This window comes from Mauremys mutica, chromosome 1 (assembly GCF_020497125.1).
Source record: "Mauremys mutica isolate MM-2020 ecotype Southern chromosome 1, ASM2049712v1, whole genome shotgun sequence".
NCBI lineage: Eukaryota > Metazoa > Chordata > Testudines > Geoemydidae > Mauremys > Mauremys mutica.
Window position 1 is genome coordinate 170,065,713 of NC_059072.1, and position 16,394 is coordinate 170,082,106.

General features: G+C 45.0%; 1 protein-coding gene across 1 annotated transcript in view; it reads right to left on the reverse strand.

The window, feature by feature from the left end:
• Positions 1-15,891, reverse strand: part of MYH15 (myosin heavy chain 15) — a 60,358-nt gene extending 44,467 nt beyond the window's left edge. The window contains exons 1-10 of the mRNA XM_045001858.1: positions 15,801-15,891; positions 14,201-14,304; positions 12,516-12,659; positions 11,125-11,281; positions 8,388-8,415; positions 5,897-5,990; positions 3,802-3,822; positions 2,915-3,007; positions 1,827-1,890; positions 1,629-1,727 (exon numbers count right to left, since the gene is read on the reverse strand). Of these exons, the coding sequence (XP_044857793.1) occupies positions 1,629-1,727; positions 1,827-1,890; positions 2,915-3,007; positions 3,802-3,822; positions 5,897-5,990; positions 8,388-8,415; positions 11,125-11,281; positions 12,516-12,659; positions 14,201-14,304; positions 15,801-15,891 (895 nt within the window). The remainder of the gene's footprint in view (positions 1-1,628; positions 1,728-1,826; positions 1,891-2,914; positions 3,008-3,801; positions 3,823-5,896; positions 5,991-8,387; positions 8,416-11,124; positions 11,282-12,515; positions 12,660-14,200; positions 14,305-15,800) is intronic.
• Positions 15,892-16,394: the final 503 nt, after the last annotated feature.

Sequence of the window (16,394 nt, forward strand, 5' to 3'; positions counted from 1 at the left end):
ACTCCAAATGGCCTGAAACTGATTCAAGATGAAAAAGAATCCACTGTTTGACATCTCTCTCTCTCTCTGTACAACTTCACTCACTTAGAGCATGCGTCTCCTGAAGAGACAGTTTTTTGTTTTAAAAAGAGGAAACTAAGACTTGAAAACATTCAGAAGTTACACCCTGTTGGCATTTTCTACACACAGGTAATCAGCTGGTACCCTCTCATAATCCCAATTCCACCAGTCAAGAACATTGTTTTCATTATCTGTGATTGGCTACTGACTGTAAACACAACTAGGCTATGCTAAAATATCTTATTTTGGTTACTCCATCCTTTCACCCACTCCCCTGTGTTTGTTTCATTCACCTTTTATTATTGTCTTTTAGACTGTAAATTCTTTGAGGGAGGGACTGTCATTAACTAGACATTTGAACAATGTTTGGCTCCAACCTTATTGAGGCAGTAAGTCAGTGGCAGAGCCAGGAATCAAACCCAAGAATCTACCCTCTCAGTTCTCATTTCAACTGCTGTACCCTACTCCCTCTCTCAGACTAAAGACCAAGAATTGGAGAGAGCAAGAATAAAAAAGTGTCTGTAAATACACATCTATTACCCAGGAAGGCTGTTTTGGAGTATGTGAACGTCATTGGTCACGCATGTGAATGTGTGTTTTTGGGCATATGCCCACTGTACATCTTTAGAGATAATAGGACCCATACACATACAGAAGAGCAAATATCTCAGCATGATCCAAGACAGGGGCGTTAGACAATAAATAAGGTAGAGGACCAAGTATGGGTATTCTGTGCTCTGCCTTGTTTCCAAGATAAACTCAGAGAATAATGTATTTTAAGAATCCTTGGGCTGAGCTGTCCTTCACTAGCCTTGTGTTTTAGGGGAATTCTTACTATCCCGAGGCGAGTAGAAAAAATATTTCACACTGTCGTCGATTAACAACAGTGCAACTAAGCTTCTGCTCTACTGCTTACTTCTCTTCCACAATGAAAAACAAAAATTAGAGATATATATTATAGAAAGTACTTTGCTCTGCAAATGTTTGTGGAATTTGCATCCTCTAACAAATGTGAACACCCTAATGGCACAAGCAGGGAATTGGGTTATCTTCCTGCCTTTACTACAGATGTCCTGAGTGATCTTGGGCAAGTCCTTTAAAGGCTTTGTCCCTCAATTTTCCCACATTTAAATGGGGATACCCCCCAAACCTTACTACCTCAGATGGTGTTTTGAGGCTTATTGTTTCTAAGATGCTTTGTGATCCCTGGCTACATAAATGTTAAGTATTACTGTTTATTATCTATAGTAGAAGGCAAAATATTTTAAAAATCCAACCTGGGATTCCATTCTCCTATTCTAACATGTAACACTTGTTAACATTACTGGGCATTCTGTATCTGCATGTCAAAATGAAAAATTGCCCTTCATGTTGCTGCTATTAAAAAAACCCTCATTTTAAAAGATCCACAGATTAATGACATTTCATTTTGACAGACTCCATTTTTTTTGACAAGTGGAAGCATAAGGATCCTCTTGAACATAACAGTATTTTTTTGCCTTTGGCCATTTACCCAATCAGGTAAGGCCTGTTTTTTTGCGCTCACCCACCCAATATTTCAGGCTTACCTTGTAGCTCTGCTTTCTTTCCTGACAGGATTTGGTAGAAGATATGATAGGATCTTTCACCTGGCTGCTGGAAAATCACTCGGGATTTCTCCAGCAAATCTGGGTAGATAATAAAAAGTTCAGTAAGAGAAAGCTTTTTCTCGCAAGTGTCAGACACGAATTTGTGATTCTATAGCAAGGAGAACGATTGTTGCTTACAAATTTCAATATCGGCAGACGACAGCTTGCCTGTGGTTCCAAAATGGATTCTGATAAATTTACCCTAATTTTGCAAAAGAACAGTCTAATTACTGCAAATAAACTGTAAAGAGGTACAACAAATATCAAAATACAATGCCTACATGATAGTCAGACTACTTAGGATCTATTAGCTTTCTGATGTGGGGAGAGGGTATTTTCCAACAAGATATGCTGAATGGACCAAATGTAGAGCTTAACTGAGTTATATATTATGCTTAACAGTTTTCAAAGCCGAAACAAACACACACACTGATGCGCACGTTTGTTTCGGCTTTGAAAAATGTTAGGCACAATATATAAGTACGTTAATCATAACACTTAGTAGATTTTTTTATATATTACACTTGCAAACACACTCAAAAAATACCTGTGAGAAGGCAAGTATTATCATACACATTTGACAGACTAATATACAAACTGGTCCACCTAGCAAGTCTATGTGGTGTTCAACTGCCTGGTGCATCTTCACATTTCCCTTGGTTTGGGTGGTCGTCTAACTCAGGCAGAGCAGTGAGGCCATCAACGGTAGTGGCTCTCTCCTGACCAGTGTTCTTCTTCCACTTCCCTGTTGGATTGTTACTTCTGGTCTTGACCTTACATCATGCTGCCCAAGCTGTTCTACCCGCTAGCTTATCAAAACAGGGCTGTTTTCATGGTCCCTTGCTCTTGGAATTTGCCCAGAAAATAGGGCTCAATATCTCATTAAATTGTACCCAAATTATTTACTTCAGTTGTTGTATGCCCTGTTTAATTATGTGCAGTCTCTGTGAAGGGCTACTATATGCGTACCCCCCTCTCTTTTTAAGTTATGCTCTTTGATGTGGCATTTTTTTTAAATATCATCAACAGTATTTTTTCTCGATTTGATCATTGTTAGTTACATTTCAACCATGAAGCAATCCAAGCACCTCAGTGGAGGAAATGAGAGGCGCTTTATAAATAGGATGAATAGATTATTATTATTATTACCACATTACATATTATTATTCTATATGTTACGAATAAGGGCAGGTTAACAAGACATTTGAACTACAGACTGGACTTACAAAACGTGAGGAGTTGTCATTTCTCAGGGTTTTGGCATTCCCAAAGGCTTCTAAGGCAGGATTTGCTTGGATGATTTGATCTTCCAAGGTTCCCTAAAAATCAAAGGGTTGAAACACGGTTAATAACTATCAGCATATAAACACATTATACAAATCTAACTCAACATGTGTAGCTCACACCTGTAGCTAGTACAGCCTGGACAGAGCATAGGAGCAAGATAGGGGAGAAATAGCTCAGTGGTTTGAGCATTGGCCTGCTAAACCCAAGGTTGTGAATTCAATCCTTGAGGGGGCCACTTAAGGATCTGGGGCAAAAATCAATACTTGGTCCTGCTAGTGAAGGAAGGGGGCTGGACTCGATGACTTTTCGAGGTCTCTTCCAGTTTTAGGAGATTGGTATATCTCCAATTTAAAAAAAAAAGATTCTCAGCCCTCAATATTCTAAAATCCTTGAATCCTAACAGCTGTCTTCTAGATTTCATGCTGAACGGCAACTGAGAACAAGTAAACCAACCCTGTTTTTGAAGTGCTATAGCACAGGTGTATACAGAAGTGTGTACATGCATGGGAGACACTATAGAATAAAGTGAAAAGCATTGACTAAATAACAGATACGTTAGTATTGGTTGAAGGCACTCAAAATTCCTAATGGGTAAGATTTTCAATCACAGCTAGAGGATTTAGAACTCCACATAACTCCCATTAATTTAAATTAGCTTATGACTATGTGCTGAAGTGAACTTAATTTGAATAGTCTAGGCTCAGTCGGAATATGGGACAGTATAGAATGGAATTATATTAAACAGAGGCTCATGACCTGCCCTTGCAAACTAAGTACCATTTTCAGATTGAAAATATAAGACAAAATAGTGAAGTCATCTACTTACCCCAGTCCTGGTGGCTGGTTGCTACCAAAGGAGCAATTATAACAACAAACAACAACCACCACCACCACCAAACAAACAAAAAAGAAAGAAAAAGAGGGACATTATGATTACTACCATGAAAGAGTTTATGAAAGACGGAAAGATTAGCAAGGATTAGAGATCTAGTCAGCACAAACCAGGCAAGCTCTAGGCATATACAGTGTGTGAAGCTCACACATTTTGTGGGGAGTGGGGCCAGAGGTGAAACTAAGCCAGTCTGGTATGGTGTACCGACAAGAGCCAGTACACCGTGCCGGACTGGACCGGCTTCCCCAGGCTGGCAATTTAAAGGGCCCGGGGCTCCCTGCAGTGGCTGGAGCCCTGGGCCCTTTAAATTGCTTCCAGAGCCCTGCTGCTGGAGCCCCGACTTAGCAGCGGCAGGGCTCTGGCAGTGATTTAAAGGGCCTAGGGCTCCTGCTGCTGCAGGGACCCCCAGGCCCTTTAAATCACTGCTGGAGCCCTGCCGCTGCTACCAGGGGGCTCCGGCAGTGGGGCTTGGGTGGTGCTTTAAAGGGCCCGGGGCTCCCCACAGCAGCCTGAGCCCTGGGCCCTTTAAATCTTGATTTAAAGGGCCCTGGTATTTAAAGGCCCCGCCTCTTCCGGTTGAGGCCCCACCCCCTGCTCAGGACTCCGGAGTACCGGTAAGTCCTTTAAGTTACTTTCACTCCTGGGTGGGGCTCACTGACAGCACCCCCGCTCTCAGTGTGTACTGTTGGCTTCCCTCTGCTGCTATTACCCCCTGCTCCTGGCACATCTTGGAATAGGAAAGTATGGGTCCAACCTTGTTTGTTCCCACAATCCCTTATCCAAACCAGCTGCCCCAGCGGATTCCAATCAGAACAACAGACAAACCGGATGCAGCGCTAAGACATGACATCAGAGAACAAGAACAAAGGGATACAAGCAGAAATAGACAAGCTTTAGAAAACTGGATCCTGTGGCATCTGAACTTCTGGAGCTGTAATATCTATTATTGATCATGATGAAGACAATGGAGATAAATACCTCCTTTGATACCTCATTTATCAAACTATGGCCAAACTTCCAATTTCAGTCTCCAGTCAGCATGACTCAGTGTGTATGCCCAACTGACTCCATCCCTCAAAATCAGGCATCCACCTGGTTTGCACATATAAGTTTGGCTACTGGGCACTCAGCTACCTGGTACTTGTTTTGTATGCACAAAATGAGTGCTTGCATGGTTTTGTCATCATCATCAGTTACATGTACAAAATCAGAGACTGACTGACAATTGGGCCCTGTATATGCAGTATAGAGGACTCACTTAATCCACCACAGAAGTGTATTCAGTGTAGAGGTGAAATGAGGCAACTGTTGGTTGAACAGCTCACAACACCACTACACAACACTATTCAAATGGAATTCCAGGCAGTGAGTACAGGCAGAATGTAACTTACCAAATTGGAATTTAGGAAAACTGGTTGAAATTTTTTTGTCAACATTCTTTTTTGACAACCCTTTCTCCCCACTTCAAATAAACAATAAAATGTTTTTCAACAAAACAGAAGTTTTGTTGAGAAATTTTCCAAGTTTTTGACAACCAAAAACATTTTTAGTTTTTTTTAAACAAATACCCAAAACATTCAGCAAAAAAATTAATTGAAAACAAAAAGTTCATTTTTATCTAAGTTTTTCATGGAAAAGCAAAGACAGTTTTTGATCAGCTCTAGAATCCAGTCAGGACACCAAGGCTAATGGTTTCTGGAAAAAAGTGCCATGCAGTCTTCAATAATCACAGGTGGTAGAAGCCTTGGCTTTGCTGTCCCATCTGGAAGGCAGCGGCCTAAGCAGAAGCTATGCCCCTAACACCATGTTGAGGAAGACTAGTGCTGACTCAGAAGGAGAAATGCCACTTATTGAGTCATTAACACCTTTTCCTCAAGCACCCAGTCTTTTTCTTTTGGATCTCCAAGTGGTGATCATGTCCACTGCTGCTTAGCATGTGAGATCTGATGGTATGATTACGGACTCATAAGGTAGGTTTCACACAATAGGATAATCTTGGCCATCATTAAATAGCCCCTTGCATACTCACACTTTTTTTACCAGGTTCCCCGAGTGCTGCGACTGTGGCAAAATACTGAATGACACGCTTTGTATTCACAGTCTTGCCGGCACCAGATTCTCCACTAAAAGCAGAGGGATAATAATGACACTCCTAAAACCAACTATATTTCACCCTCCAATCTTGCCAACTCTTCATTCCTGACAGGCTCTTCTCAGCTGCTTATTGTGCTCCTACTGCTGATGCTTGGCCTTTTGAGTGGCAATTCATACCACACTGACAGAACGAACAGGGATGAATATTGGCAATAGCAATAACTAATTATTCACCTGACTGAGCTCAGAAATGTAATAATAATCTGCACTGTGTAGTGACTTCCATCTAAGTACAGCGAGTCACATTACAAATGTCAAGTCTCAACACTAGAGATAGGTGAATGTTACAGCCAGTAGGGTAACGGATCCAGAAAGGCAAAGTTACTTGCCCAACATTACACAGCAAGTAGCTGAGCTGTGAATAGTATCCAAGCAGTGGGCTCTCCAAACTGTGCTCTAGCCACTAGACCATGCTTCCTGCTTTGATTGACGTGGTTTGTGCCCTCCCGACACATGACTGCCTCGTCAAAATGCCTAGCTTAAATACATTTTATGCTGGTGAAAGGTGCCAAATTAACCACTTCGGGAAAAGAGGTCTTCTATCTACCCATAGGACAGACAGAGCAAAGGCAGCAACAGCACACCTTTCATCTGTGCTGCCTTCCCAGCGTGCCTTGTGCCTGGACTGAAAGGACCACATCTAGATGGTTAGAGAAGAGGTCACATTCAGTTAAGTCCTAAGCTACTCATTTCAAACTGGCTACAGCACGGCCATCTGATGGCAACAATTTCCAATCACAAACACAGACTCAGACTTTAAGGTCAGAAGGGACCATCATGATCATCTAATCCAGTGGTCTCCAACCTTTTTACACCCAAGATCACTTTTTGAATTTAACGGCAACCCAGGATCTACCCCGTCCCCTCCTTGAGGCCCCGCCCCACTCACTCCATCCCCCCATCACTCACACTCCCCCACCCTCCCTCACTCTCACCAGGCTGGGGCAGGGGTTCGGGAGGGGGTGCAGGCTCTGGGCTGGGACCGAGGGGTTCGCAGTGTGGGAGGGGACTCTGGGCTGAGCCTGGGGTGCAGGAGGGGATGAGGGGTGCAAGCTCTGGGAGGGAGTTTGAGTGCAGGAGGAGGCTCTGGGCTGAGGCAGAGTGTTGGGGTGTAGGAGGGGGTGCTGGCTCTGGGAGGGGGGTCAGGGCTGGGGCTTGTGGTGCAGAAGGATGTTCGGGGCACAGGAGGGGGTTTGGGGTGCTGGATCCGGGAGGGAATCAAGGCTGGGATGTGGCCTTCTGCCGGGCAGCACTTACCTCCGGCAGCTCCCGGTCAGCGACGCAGCATGGCTGCTGCTAAGACAGGCTCCCTGCCTACCCCGGCCCCATGCTGCTCCCAGAAGGGGCGGCCCAATGAAGTTCTGCATGCTGCCTCTCTCTGCAAGCACTGCCCCCGGCGCTCCCATTGGCCACAGCTCCCCATTCCCGGCCAATGGGAGTGGTGCTTGTAGACAGGGGTGGCTCTACCTTTTTGGCCGCCCCAAGCAGTCAGGCGCGGGAGGCGCCCCGGAGCCGCGGGAGCAGCGGACCTCCCGCGGGCATGACTGCGGAGGGTCCGCTGGTCGCGTGGCTCGGCTGGACCTCCCGCAGCTGCGGACGGTTCGCAGGTCCGGCGGCTCTGCTTGAGCTGCCGCAGGCATGCCTGCGGGAGGTCCAGCCGAGCCGCGGGACCAGCAAACCGTCCACAGTCATGCCTGCGGCAGGTCCGGTCGTCCCGGGGCTCCGGTGGACCTCCCGCAGGCATGACTGCGGCAGGTCCGCCGACCCAGCCTGCCGCCCCCCGGGAAAGGGCCGCCGCGCTGGGGTCTGGAGCCGGCCCTGCTTGTAGACAGAGGCAGCATGCAGAGGGAAACCCTGCCGCCCTGCCCTCGGGGCCGTGCTGGCTGCTTCTGGGAGTGGTGTGGGGCCGGGGCAGGCAGGGAGCCTCTCTTAGTGGCAACCACGCTATGTCGCCAGAGATTGCAATCAACCGGTTTGCCGCCACTGATCTAGTCTAATCTCCTGACCATTGCAGGCCACAGAACCTCCCTCACCACTCACTCCTGTAATAGACCCTAACCTCTGGGCTGAGTTACTGAAGTCCTCAAATCATGGTTTAAAGACTTCAAGTTGCAGAGAGTTCACCATTTAAAGGTCAAGTTCAAAACAGTCACTCTAGAAGTGCAAGACTGTGTACTCCATTCTTAAGCACATTGAAACTGGATGTCCAGGATGTCATTCACCTGGAAATTGCTCGGCATTCAAGAGTTAACTGTGTTTCCGTCCCACCCATTCACTGACATTGCATTTCAGGAGGACTTTTTTTCCCACTCCCTCCCCCCCCCCCAGTAACAGATTCCCAAAACAGATGAAAAATAAACACCTACGTGATCAGCATAGACTGGTTCTCTCGATCTAAGGAAAAAGAAAAGGAGAAGAAAGGCAGGTTATTAAAAGTATGAGCGTAATAGGAAAGAAACGGAAGGATCCAATCTTTAGAGGCCACTGAAAGTATAGCTACATTAAATGCTCCAGTGCTTTGTCCAATCCAGTTTCAAAAGTCAAGCGACGTTCATTCTGCCACTTCTCCTGAGAAACTATGCCAGCGTGTAAAAGCAAAATGTTCCTCCTGTTCCTCCTAAGCATAGCTTTGCTCACTTCCAACTGGTTCTTCTGCTCGTGCCTCACTGGACCACCCTAAGCAACTCCTCTCCCCCCTCGATGTTTACACAGAGATGGTTCTTTTATATGTATAATTATTGTAAGTGCACTCAAGTTTTGTTGTAGACTTAAAAAAAAAAAAAAAGAATTTGGCCCAAATTCTTCTTCATTTTAATTCCACTGACCTCAGTGAATTACACCCAGGATTTATTTGGCCCATTCTGACCATAATTGTGCCATTAGTTGATAAACCAACTTCTCTTCTGAGCCAAGTTTATGTCAACATCTCTCTGTTATCCACCCTCTCCCATTCTCTTCCAGTTGTTAGTTCCTTTTCAAGAGCAGGATGAGACTTCTGTAGTTTCTAAAAAAAAAAAGTGTTAAAAATCACATGCTCCAGTAATTGCTTTTTTGCATTTCCACCTGTAATAGGATTTCCTTATTGTAGCCGGCATGTGTGCACCATCACTGCCCTCTAATGGAAGGAATCAGACTTGATCAAATATTTATTGCATTGTTTCTAGTGGATATAAAGCCTACTACTACTGACTGCTAATGAGATTTTCCACTAATTCAAGAGGCAGTGCACGTGGACTTGATGCAGAAGATCCCGCATTCCTTCCTCCGTGATTAGGTGTTCAGATTAGTGTAGAATAGGTGCATAGATGATCCATGTATAGTTTAGACCAGTGGCTCTCAGACTTATTTGATCACTTCCCCCTTCTTTGTGTCTGTAGTAGGTTACACCCGCGCCCCCCCGCCGGAAAAGTACATACACTGATAAAAAAAACCCACCATGCAACTCTCACTAATATTAAAACAGTAAGACATTGATTCAATCCGAGCCAATGATCCATTGTAATAAGAGCAAAAGCAAAACTGTGATTGTGGTTGATGCTTACAATTAAATGTGCACGCCACACTTAATTGTAAGCACCTGTGTAGTAACAGCCATTGATTTGTGGCTCTCCCTCATTTTTAGCTCTAGGTTTCCCCTCAATTTGTTAAAATCCTCTGCAACCAACTCCTCTTTGAAAGTGAACCAGCATTTCCTCAACTACGGAAATAGTACGGCCTTCAGGAAGTAATGAAAAGACAGACAGTTCTGAGCTTTGAGCCAAGGATTTCAGACAGGTTGCATCAGACCAAAAAACCAGTTACTTATTTTCACATAACATATTATGAAGGTAGGTTGCCAACTTTCTAATCGCACAAAACCGAACACCCTCGTTCCACTCCCAGCCCCCGCCTTCCCCAAGGCCCTGCCCCTGCTCACTCCATCCCCGCCTCCCTCCGCTGCTCACTCTCCCCCACCCTCACTCACTTTCTGTGGGCTGGGGCAGGGGGTTGGGGTACAGGAGGGACTTCAGGGTACAGGCTCCAGCTGGGCAGCACTTACCTTAGGCAGCTTCCGGAAGCAGCTGTCATGTCCAGCTCATAGGCAGAGGGCCCAGGGAGTTCTGCACACTGTCCACGCCTGCAGGCACCGCGCCTGCAGCTCCCATTGGCCATGGATGTGGCAGTGCGCCTATGAGCCAGACAGAAGCCACGTGGAGCCTGCCTTAGCCCACTGCGCTGCCAGCTGGACTTTTAGTGGCACAATCAGCGGTGCTGAGTGGTGCCACCAGGGTCCCTTTTCGACCTGGTGTTCTGGTCGAAAACCAGACACCTGACAACCCTATATGAAGGTGCTCATGAACCTAGAGTTAACTTCCATTTTACCTCCTATTTTTCCTTCTCCTCTACCCCTCATTGAAGTTACTGATTTCTTTGCACATTGGGATGCTTAAACTAGAGAGTAGGACACTTTTTTACTGAGAATTTGGAAGTTGCAAGATTAAAGAGGTTTATTTCCTACTTAATTGAAAGTTATGTGCCTTGAATTTTTCCTCAGGGCCTCATGATTTTATTTTTTTTTTGGTCCTCGTATTTTCAGCAGTAGTAGATTTTCAAAGCTCCAATGGTCACACAGAGATAGCTCTTCACACACTCAGCCCTGGACAATCTTTAGGGATCTTCATTATTGGTAGGGTGACCAGACAGCAAGTGTGAAAAATCGGGACGGGGGTGGGGGGTAATAGGAGCCCATATAAGAAAAAGACCCAAAAATTGGGACTGTCCCTATAAAATCGGGACATCTGGTTACTCTAATCATTAGGGACTGGAACCACAGAGAGTATAGGAAGAGATCAAACTAGTTTAAGGCAGTTTTATTACCCTATGTGTTTTCTATCCCTTGATTGGATAAGCTTATTCTTCTTATTAGAAGATTTGAACAAGTCACTGAGACTTTGTATCTCTCTGTTCTCAAGTCTAAACCCTTTTGTAGAGTACCTGGATAATACTCAGTGCTGGTAGGTTTCACTGTTAAAATTCTATCCAGTTAAAAAAAAAAAAGCGAGCATCCATCAAGTAGGCAAAATAACATAAATTCAAGTTTGAAAAGCAAATGATGCTACTTACTGCGTAGCATGTCATTGTATGCGTTATCTGCAATGGAGAAGATGTGAGGGGGAGCCTCTGACCGCCTCTTGCCTTTGTATGCACTAACCACCTCTGGGTTGTAGACTGGAAGCCATTTGTAGGGGTTTATAGTCACACAGAATAAACCTGAATAGGTCTAAAAAGGAACCCAAGACGCGGAGTAAATGGCCTTTATATAGAGTGAGATTTAAGACAAATCTATCATATGTCAGTTTTAATATCAGTCATCCATTAGCTCTTACACAGTGCCTTTTGGCCCAGATTTTTAAAGGTATGTAGGTGCTGCTCCACTCAGCATTAAAAGGCCTAGGTGACTTAAATGACTTAGGCACTTAGGGTATATGTACACTGCAATTAAAAACCCATGGCTGGCCCCTGCCAGCTGACTTGGGCTCAGTCCATGGGGCTGTTTAATTGAAGTATAGATGTCTGGGCTCAGACTGGAGCCCGCCTGTATGACCCTGTGAGGTAGGAGGGTCCCAGACTTCAGGCTGCAACCTGAGCCAGAAGTCTACACTACAATTAAACAGCCCTATAGCCCAAGCCCAAGCCAGCCAACAAGGGCCAGCCACAGGTGCCTAATTGCAATGTAGACATACCCATAGGAGCCTAAGTCTCACTCAAAGTCACTGTCCTTTATCCATTGATATTAAAGGACTTTACAAAAGGAAGATGATAAGCATGATCCCTGGTTAACATATGAAAAGCTAAAGAGCAGAGATGAATTCTGCTTTGAAATATGGACATGCAGCTTCCAATGATTTCAGTCAGAATTGCCTATATCAAGCTGAGGGGAAAATTTGGCCCTATTCAGTTAGTCAGCTGTTGAAGCTTGTCCTTGCAGTGGATAGAACTTGCAGTGATCTTTCTTTTTGGGGAGCTGCAGTACCAGGGAAGGGTTTAGAGCCAAACAAGATAGACAGACAGTGAGGCTGCAGACAAGAAAATAGAAAGCCAACTTCCCTCACCCTCACCTGCCCCCCACCCCCGCCAAAACCAAACCAAAAACAAAACAGTTACACACATTTTAAGCTTGAGCCACTGATGCCTAAGGAACTAGGAATGCCTATGGAGGGCTCTTGATTAGTACTGAGAGCAGTATAAAATGAACCAGTCCATTCTGCTGCCCCACCCCTTGAGGCAAAAAAACCCCACCGCCTTTATTTGCTTTTGTCTTTAGCTTAGTGTTCAGACACAAAATTGACACCCCCTCCTCCAAATACATTTCCTTCCTGAAAATGAATTGAGGTCAATCAATTTTAGGGTCAATCAATGTTGGAAGTAGAATACGAAGTACAGGCAACGTTGTTAGCATCGTGGCACTTGTGGAATACATTTCAAAACACATACGTTGAACCAATGACCCTTACATAAATCATCCAGTGGCTATAGCGCCTGTTCAAATTGTGCAGCACAGATGCCTCATTAAGGTGAGTCAACATAGCCATATCCTCAATCATGTCAAACTTCGGGGGGTTCATCGGCTGAACATCATCTTCTTTTACAGTGATGGTCTGCAGAGACAGACAAGTATAACATTGCTGGCAACTGCTGTCACCTTGTCTTTCCACACTACCTACAGTGTGACATTAAAAAAGCAACAAGTGAGCTGATGACACACCTTTAAAGAGATGCTCATATGTATTAAAGATTCCACTTGGGGATGGATTGACTATTGTATTTTTTAACCAGTAGAAACTAAGCATTACTATTTTTTATTTATTTATATCAGGGGTGGGCAAACTACGGCCTGCAGGACCGTCCTGCCCGGCCCCATAGCTCCTGGCTGGGTAGCTAGCCCCCGGCCCCTCCCCTGCTGTCCCCCCTCCCCTACAGCCATGCCACCACACGGGCAGTGCTCTGGGTGGCGGGACTGCGTGCTCATGCAGGGCAGCGTGTCTGGCTCTGGTATGGAAAGGGGACTGGGGCCAGGGGGTTGGATATGGGGCAGGTGGTCCTGGGGGGCAGTCAGGGGACAGGGAGCAGGGGGGCGGTTGGATGGGGCAGAGGTTTGGGGGAGGCAGGGGATGGGGAACAGGGGGATTGGATGGGGGTGAGGTCCTGGGGGGCCTGTCGGGGGCAGGGGTGTGGATAGGGGTCGGGGCAGTCAGGGAGCAGGAGGGGTTGGATAGGGGGTGGAGTCCCAGGGGGCAATTAGGGATGGGAGTTCTGGGAGGGGGTAGTCAGGGGACAAGGAGCAGGGAGGAGGGTTGGATGGGCAGGGATTCTGAGGGGGGCAGTCAGGGGGTGGAAAGTGAGAGGGGTCAGATAGGGGGTGGGGGCCAGGCTGTTTTCGCACCCTGATGTGGCCCTCGGGCCAAAAAGTTTGCCCACCACTGATTTGTATTCTGATACCACCCAGAGGCCTGAACTGAGATTGCGGCCCCATTGCACAAACACAGGGGGACAAACAGTCTGTGCCCTGATCTAACTACACAGGACTGACAGGGAAAACTACACAGGGTCAGACTCAGAGGGAAAACAAAGGAAGGGATGCAGCTTGCCCAAAGGTCATAGAGGAGGTCAGTGGCAGAGCCAGGAATAAGAAGCACGTCTCCTCAGTCCCAGTACATCACACCCTGCGCATGACATGACACCGCCTCCTTGTGCAGGCTCTTTTACTGAAACTTCAAGCGACTCTCTCAGACCACACACACATTTCTGATTCTTTGGGACCATAGAAGAAATTTTCCCAGCATGAGGAAATTCTTCTGATCAACCTGTCATACATACATGATGTTCACTGTAGGGTAACAGATGTTAGATGAGCATGAGGCATAAGAACAGGGAAAGACAGACAGAGGTGGTAAAATATGAAGTTGTATAATCTTGGAAATCATTAAGTACAATGCAGTTTAATATTTTTCCTCTGGGCTAGGATTGCTCAGTTGCGTACTTTGCTCTTCAATACCAGAAAAGAGAAAAAATGTACAGAAAAAACAAAATAAAATAAAATAAAATAAAAACACAAACATGGGCTGTGGCTATTAACTGGTTTGATTCTGATTACACCAATCATCACGCATTGATAGACAAATGGAAAAATGTTCCATACCTTTCCATCCACAGTCTCAACAGTGACTTTGCCACCACTGCTCTCTTTGATATCCCCTTCAATATAAGCGTTCTTTTCATCAGGAATCCAACACCTCCTCTTCCCTATGGAATAAAAAAGGTAATAATTTACCATATTATACGGCTATTGATTAATATCGCTAAGATAACTTCCATACTGCAAGCATACTGAAACCCTTTAGGTCATATCACACCATCAAGCCAAGTGCTTTACGTCCACCAATAGCCTTGGGAGCTGCATGTGTAGTTGTGGGGTATAAAGTCCCTTAATATTACTTTTATGTTTTCCATTTGCAAATTCAACTTTTCCCTTCTATAGAGCCTTTCCTCAGGGTATGCAAAACATTTCACAAATGTTAATTAAGCCTCAACACCCTTGGAGAAAGGTAGGCATCATCATCAACTTACAGATGGGGAAACTGTGGCACAGATGTTAAGTATCTTCTCCAAAGTCATACAACAAACCACTATCAGAACCAAGAATAGATCCCATGTTTCTTGCTTCCCAGCTGTAGGAGGCTAGGGAACCACGGAAGATTTTGTTACGGCTTAGCTTAGGCAGTTTCGCTTTCTCAGCCTCCGGTTATTGTAGGACACAGCATGCTAGCTTTAACCTGCCGCAACCGGCTGGGACTGCTGCGTGGCAAGCCCCTGGCTGTTGGCCAGGTGGGGCAGCCCCGGAGGGTGGAGAGTTTCTATTGCATTATGTATGAGCTGATATGCTGCTGTTTGTATAAAATGAGCATGCTTTGTGTTTGTTTTTGGACTTCACCCCAGGCCGAGCTGCAGGGCGCTGGGTCCCCGTCTCAGTGACAGCAACGCTTGGGGTCCCCGTTGCAGATGTGTCACTTTACCTTCATTAAAGCCAATTACTCTCAGTGTGGAGTCGGTCTCATTCTTGCAGAGTACCTCGGACCCTTTTGGGCAATAACACCAGCCATGTGGCATAATCACACTGTCACATTCTTCTAATTAGGTCTACTACTGTTTGCCATGTAAATCATTAATAGTAGTAACAATCTGTATCCAGCTACACACATCTCCTTTCCTGGGCTAGGAGTAACTGGACTAGCTCCAAAGAGGTCTAAAAGCTATTACTCTTTACTATGGAATAGTAGAAACGATTTATTGATCTACACAATAAATCCCTCCCCCTTATCTATGTATTTATACTCTCACTCATTACTCTACATCAAGATCCTCTGTGAATGGCTTGCAAGAAAAATAAGTTATGGGAAACAAATCTTACAAAGTGAGGCCTGCAGACTAAATTCAAACCATACACTGTCATTAGAAAGTTAAGTCTGTGTACACAGACTAGATTTCAGGTGGATATATAGACAATAGATATGCAATGTACAGGTAGCATAAATATAGATGCATTAGTCAGACCAGGGTAATTAATGTTTTTATTATAGCAGTATCAGTGTGCTACACTTTTTAAACAGACAAATATGAAAGTCCCTCTCCTGAAGAGCTTACAGTTGTAATGCTCCTAATTTGTAAATCCAATTAAATATTCAGTTCACCAACTATTTCAGGTTAACAGGCCAAGCAGAGGAAAACATATCCTGTCTTACCATCAAATGCCACAGTTTGTAATATCATTATCTCCTTATCACTCTTCCTGAGGAAAGGTGCAGCCTCCCCGAATTCCGACATGTCCATCATCTTGGCGAGTTCTCTAGACAGTGCAGCCCAAAGAGAGAAGAAAAGGATCTAGTCTACAAAATAGAAAATTCCCCCATTTTACAATAAGTCTGAGATATGATCCAAAACATACAGGAAAAAAAATGATTGGGATGAAAGCTGTCAAGGGTGCCTGTAATAAGGGTGGCTACAATTTTCAAATGCAAATTTGACAAGTCAACCATAGATTCTGGGCCACATTATATCCTCAGTTAACCTCTTCCCTTGCAAACTCCTGGAAGTCAATGGAGTAGTAGCCATAGTTGTGGATCACAATTTTCTCCATGGGAGAATTTGGTATAGCCTTTTTTTCCTGGCACAAATGGTAAAGTATCATTTTAAACCAAAGTTCAGAAGACAAATGGAGAGGTGAGCTCCTGCATGTGAAAACGGATGCACTTAGTCCTGCCTGAGTCATTCACAATCAAGTGGAAGAAGGGGAAGATTTTCAAAACCACACAATGTTGCCTAATTCTTCTCCTCTT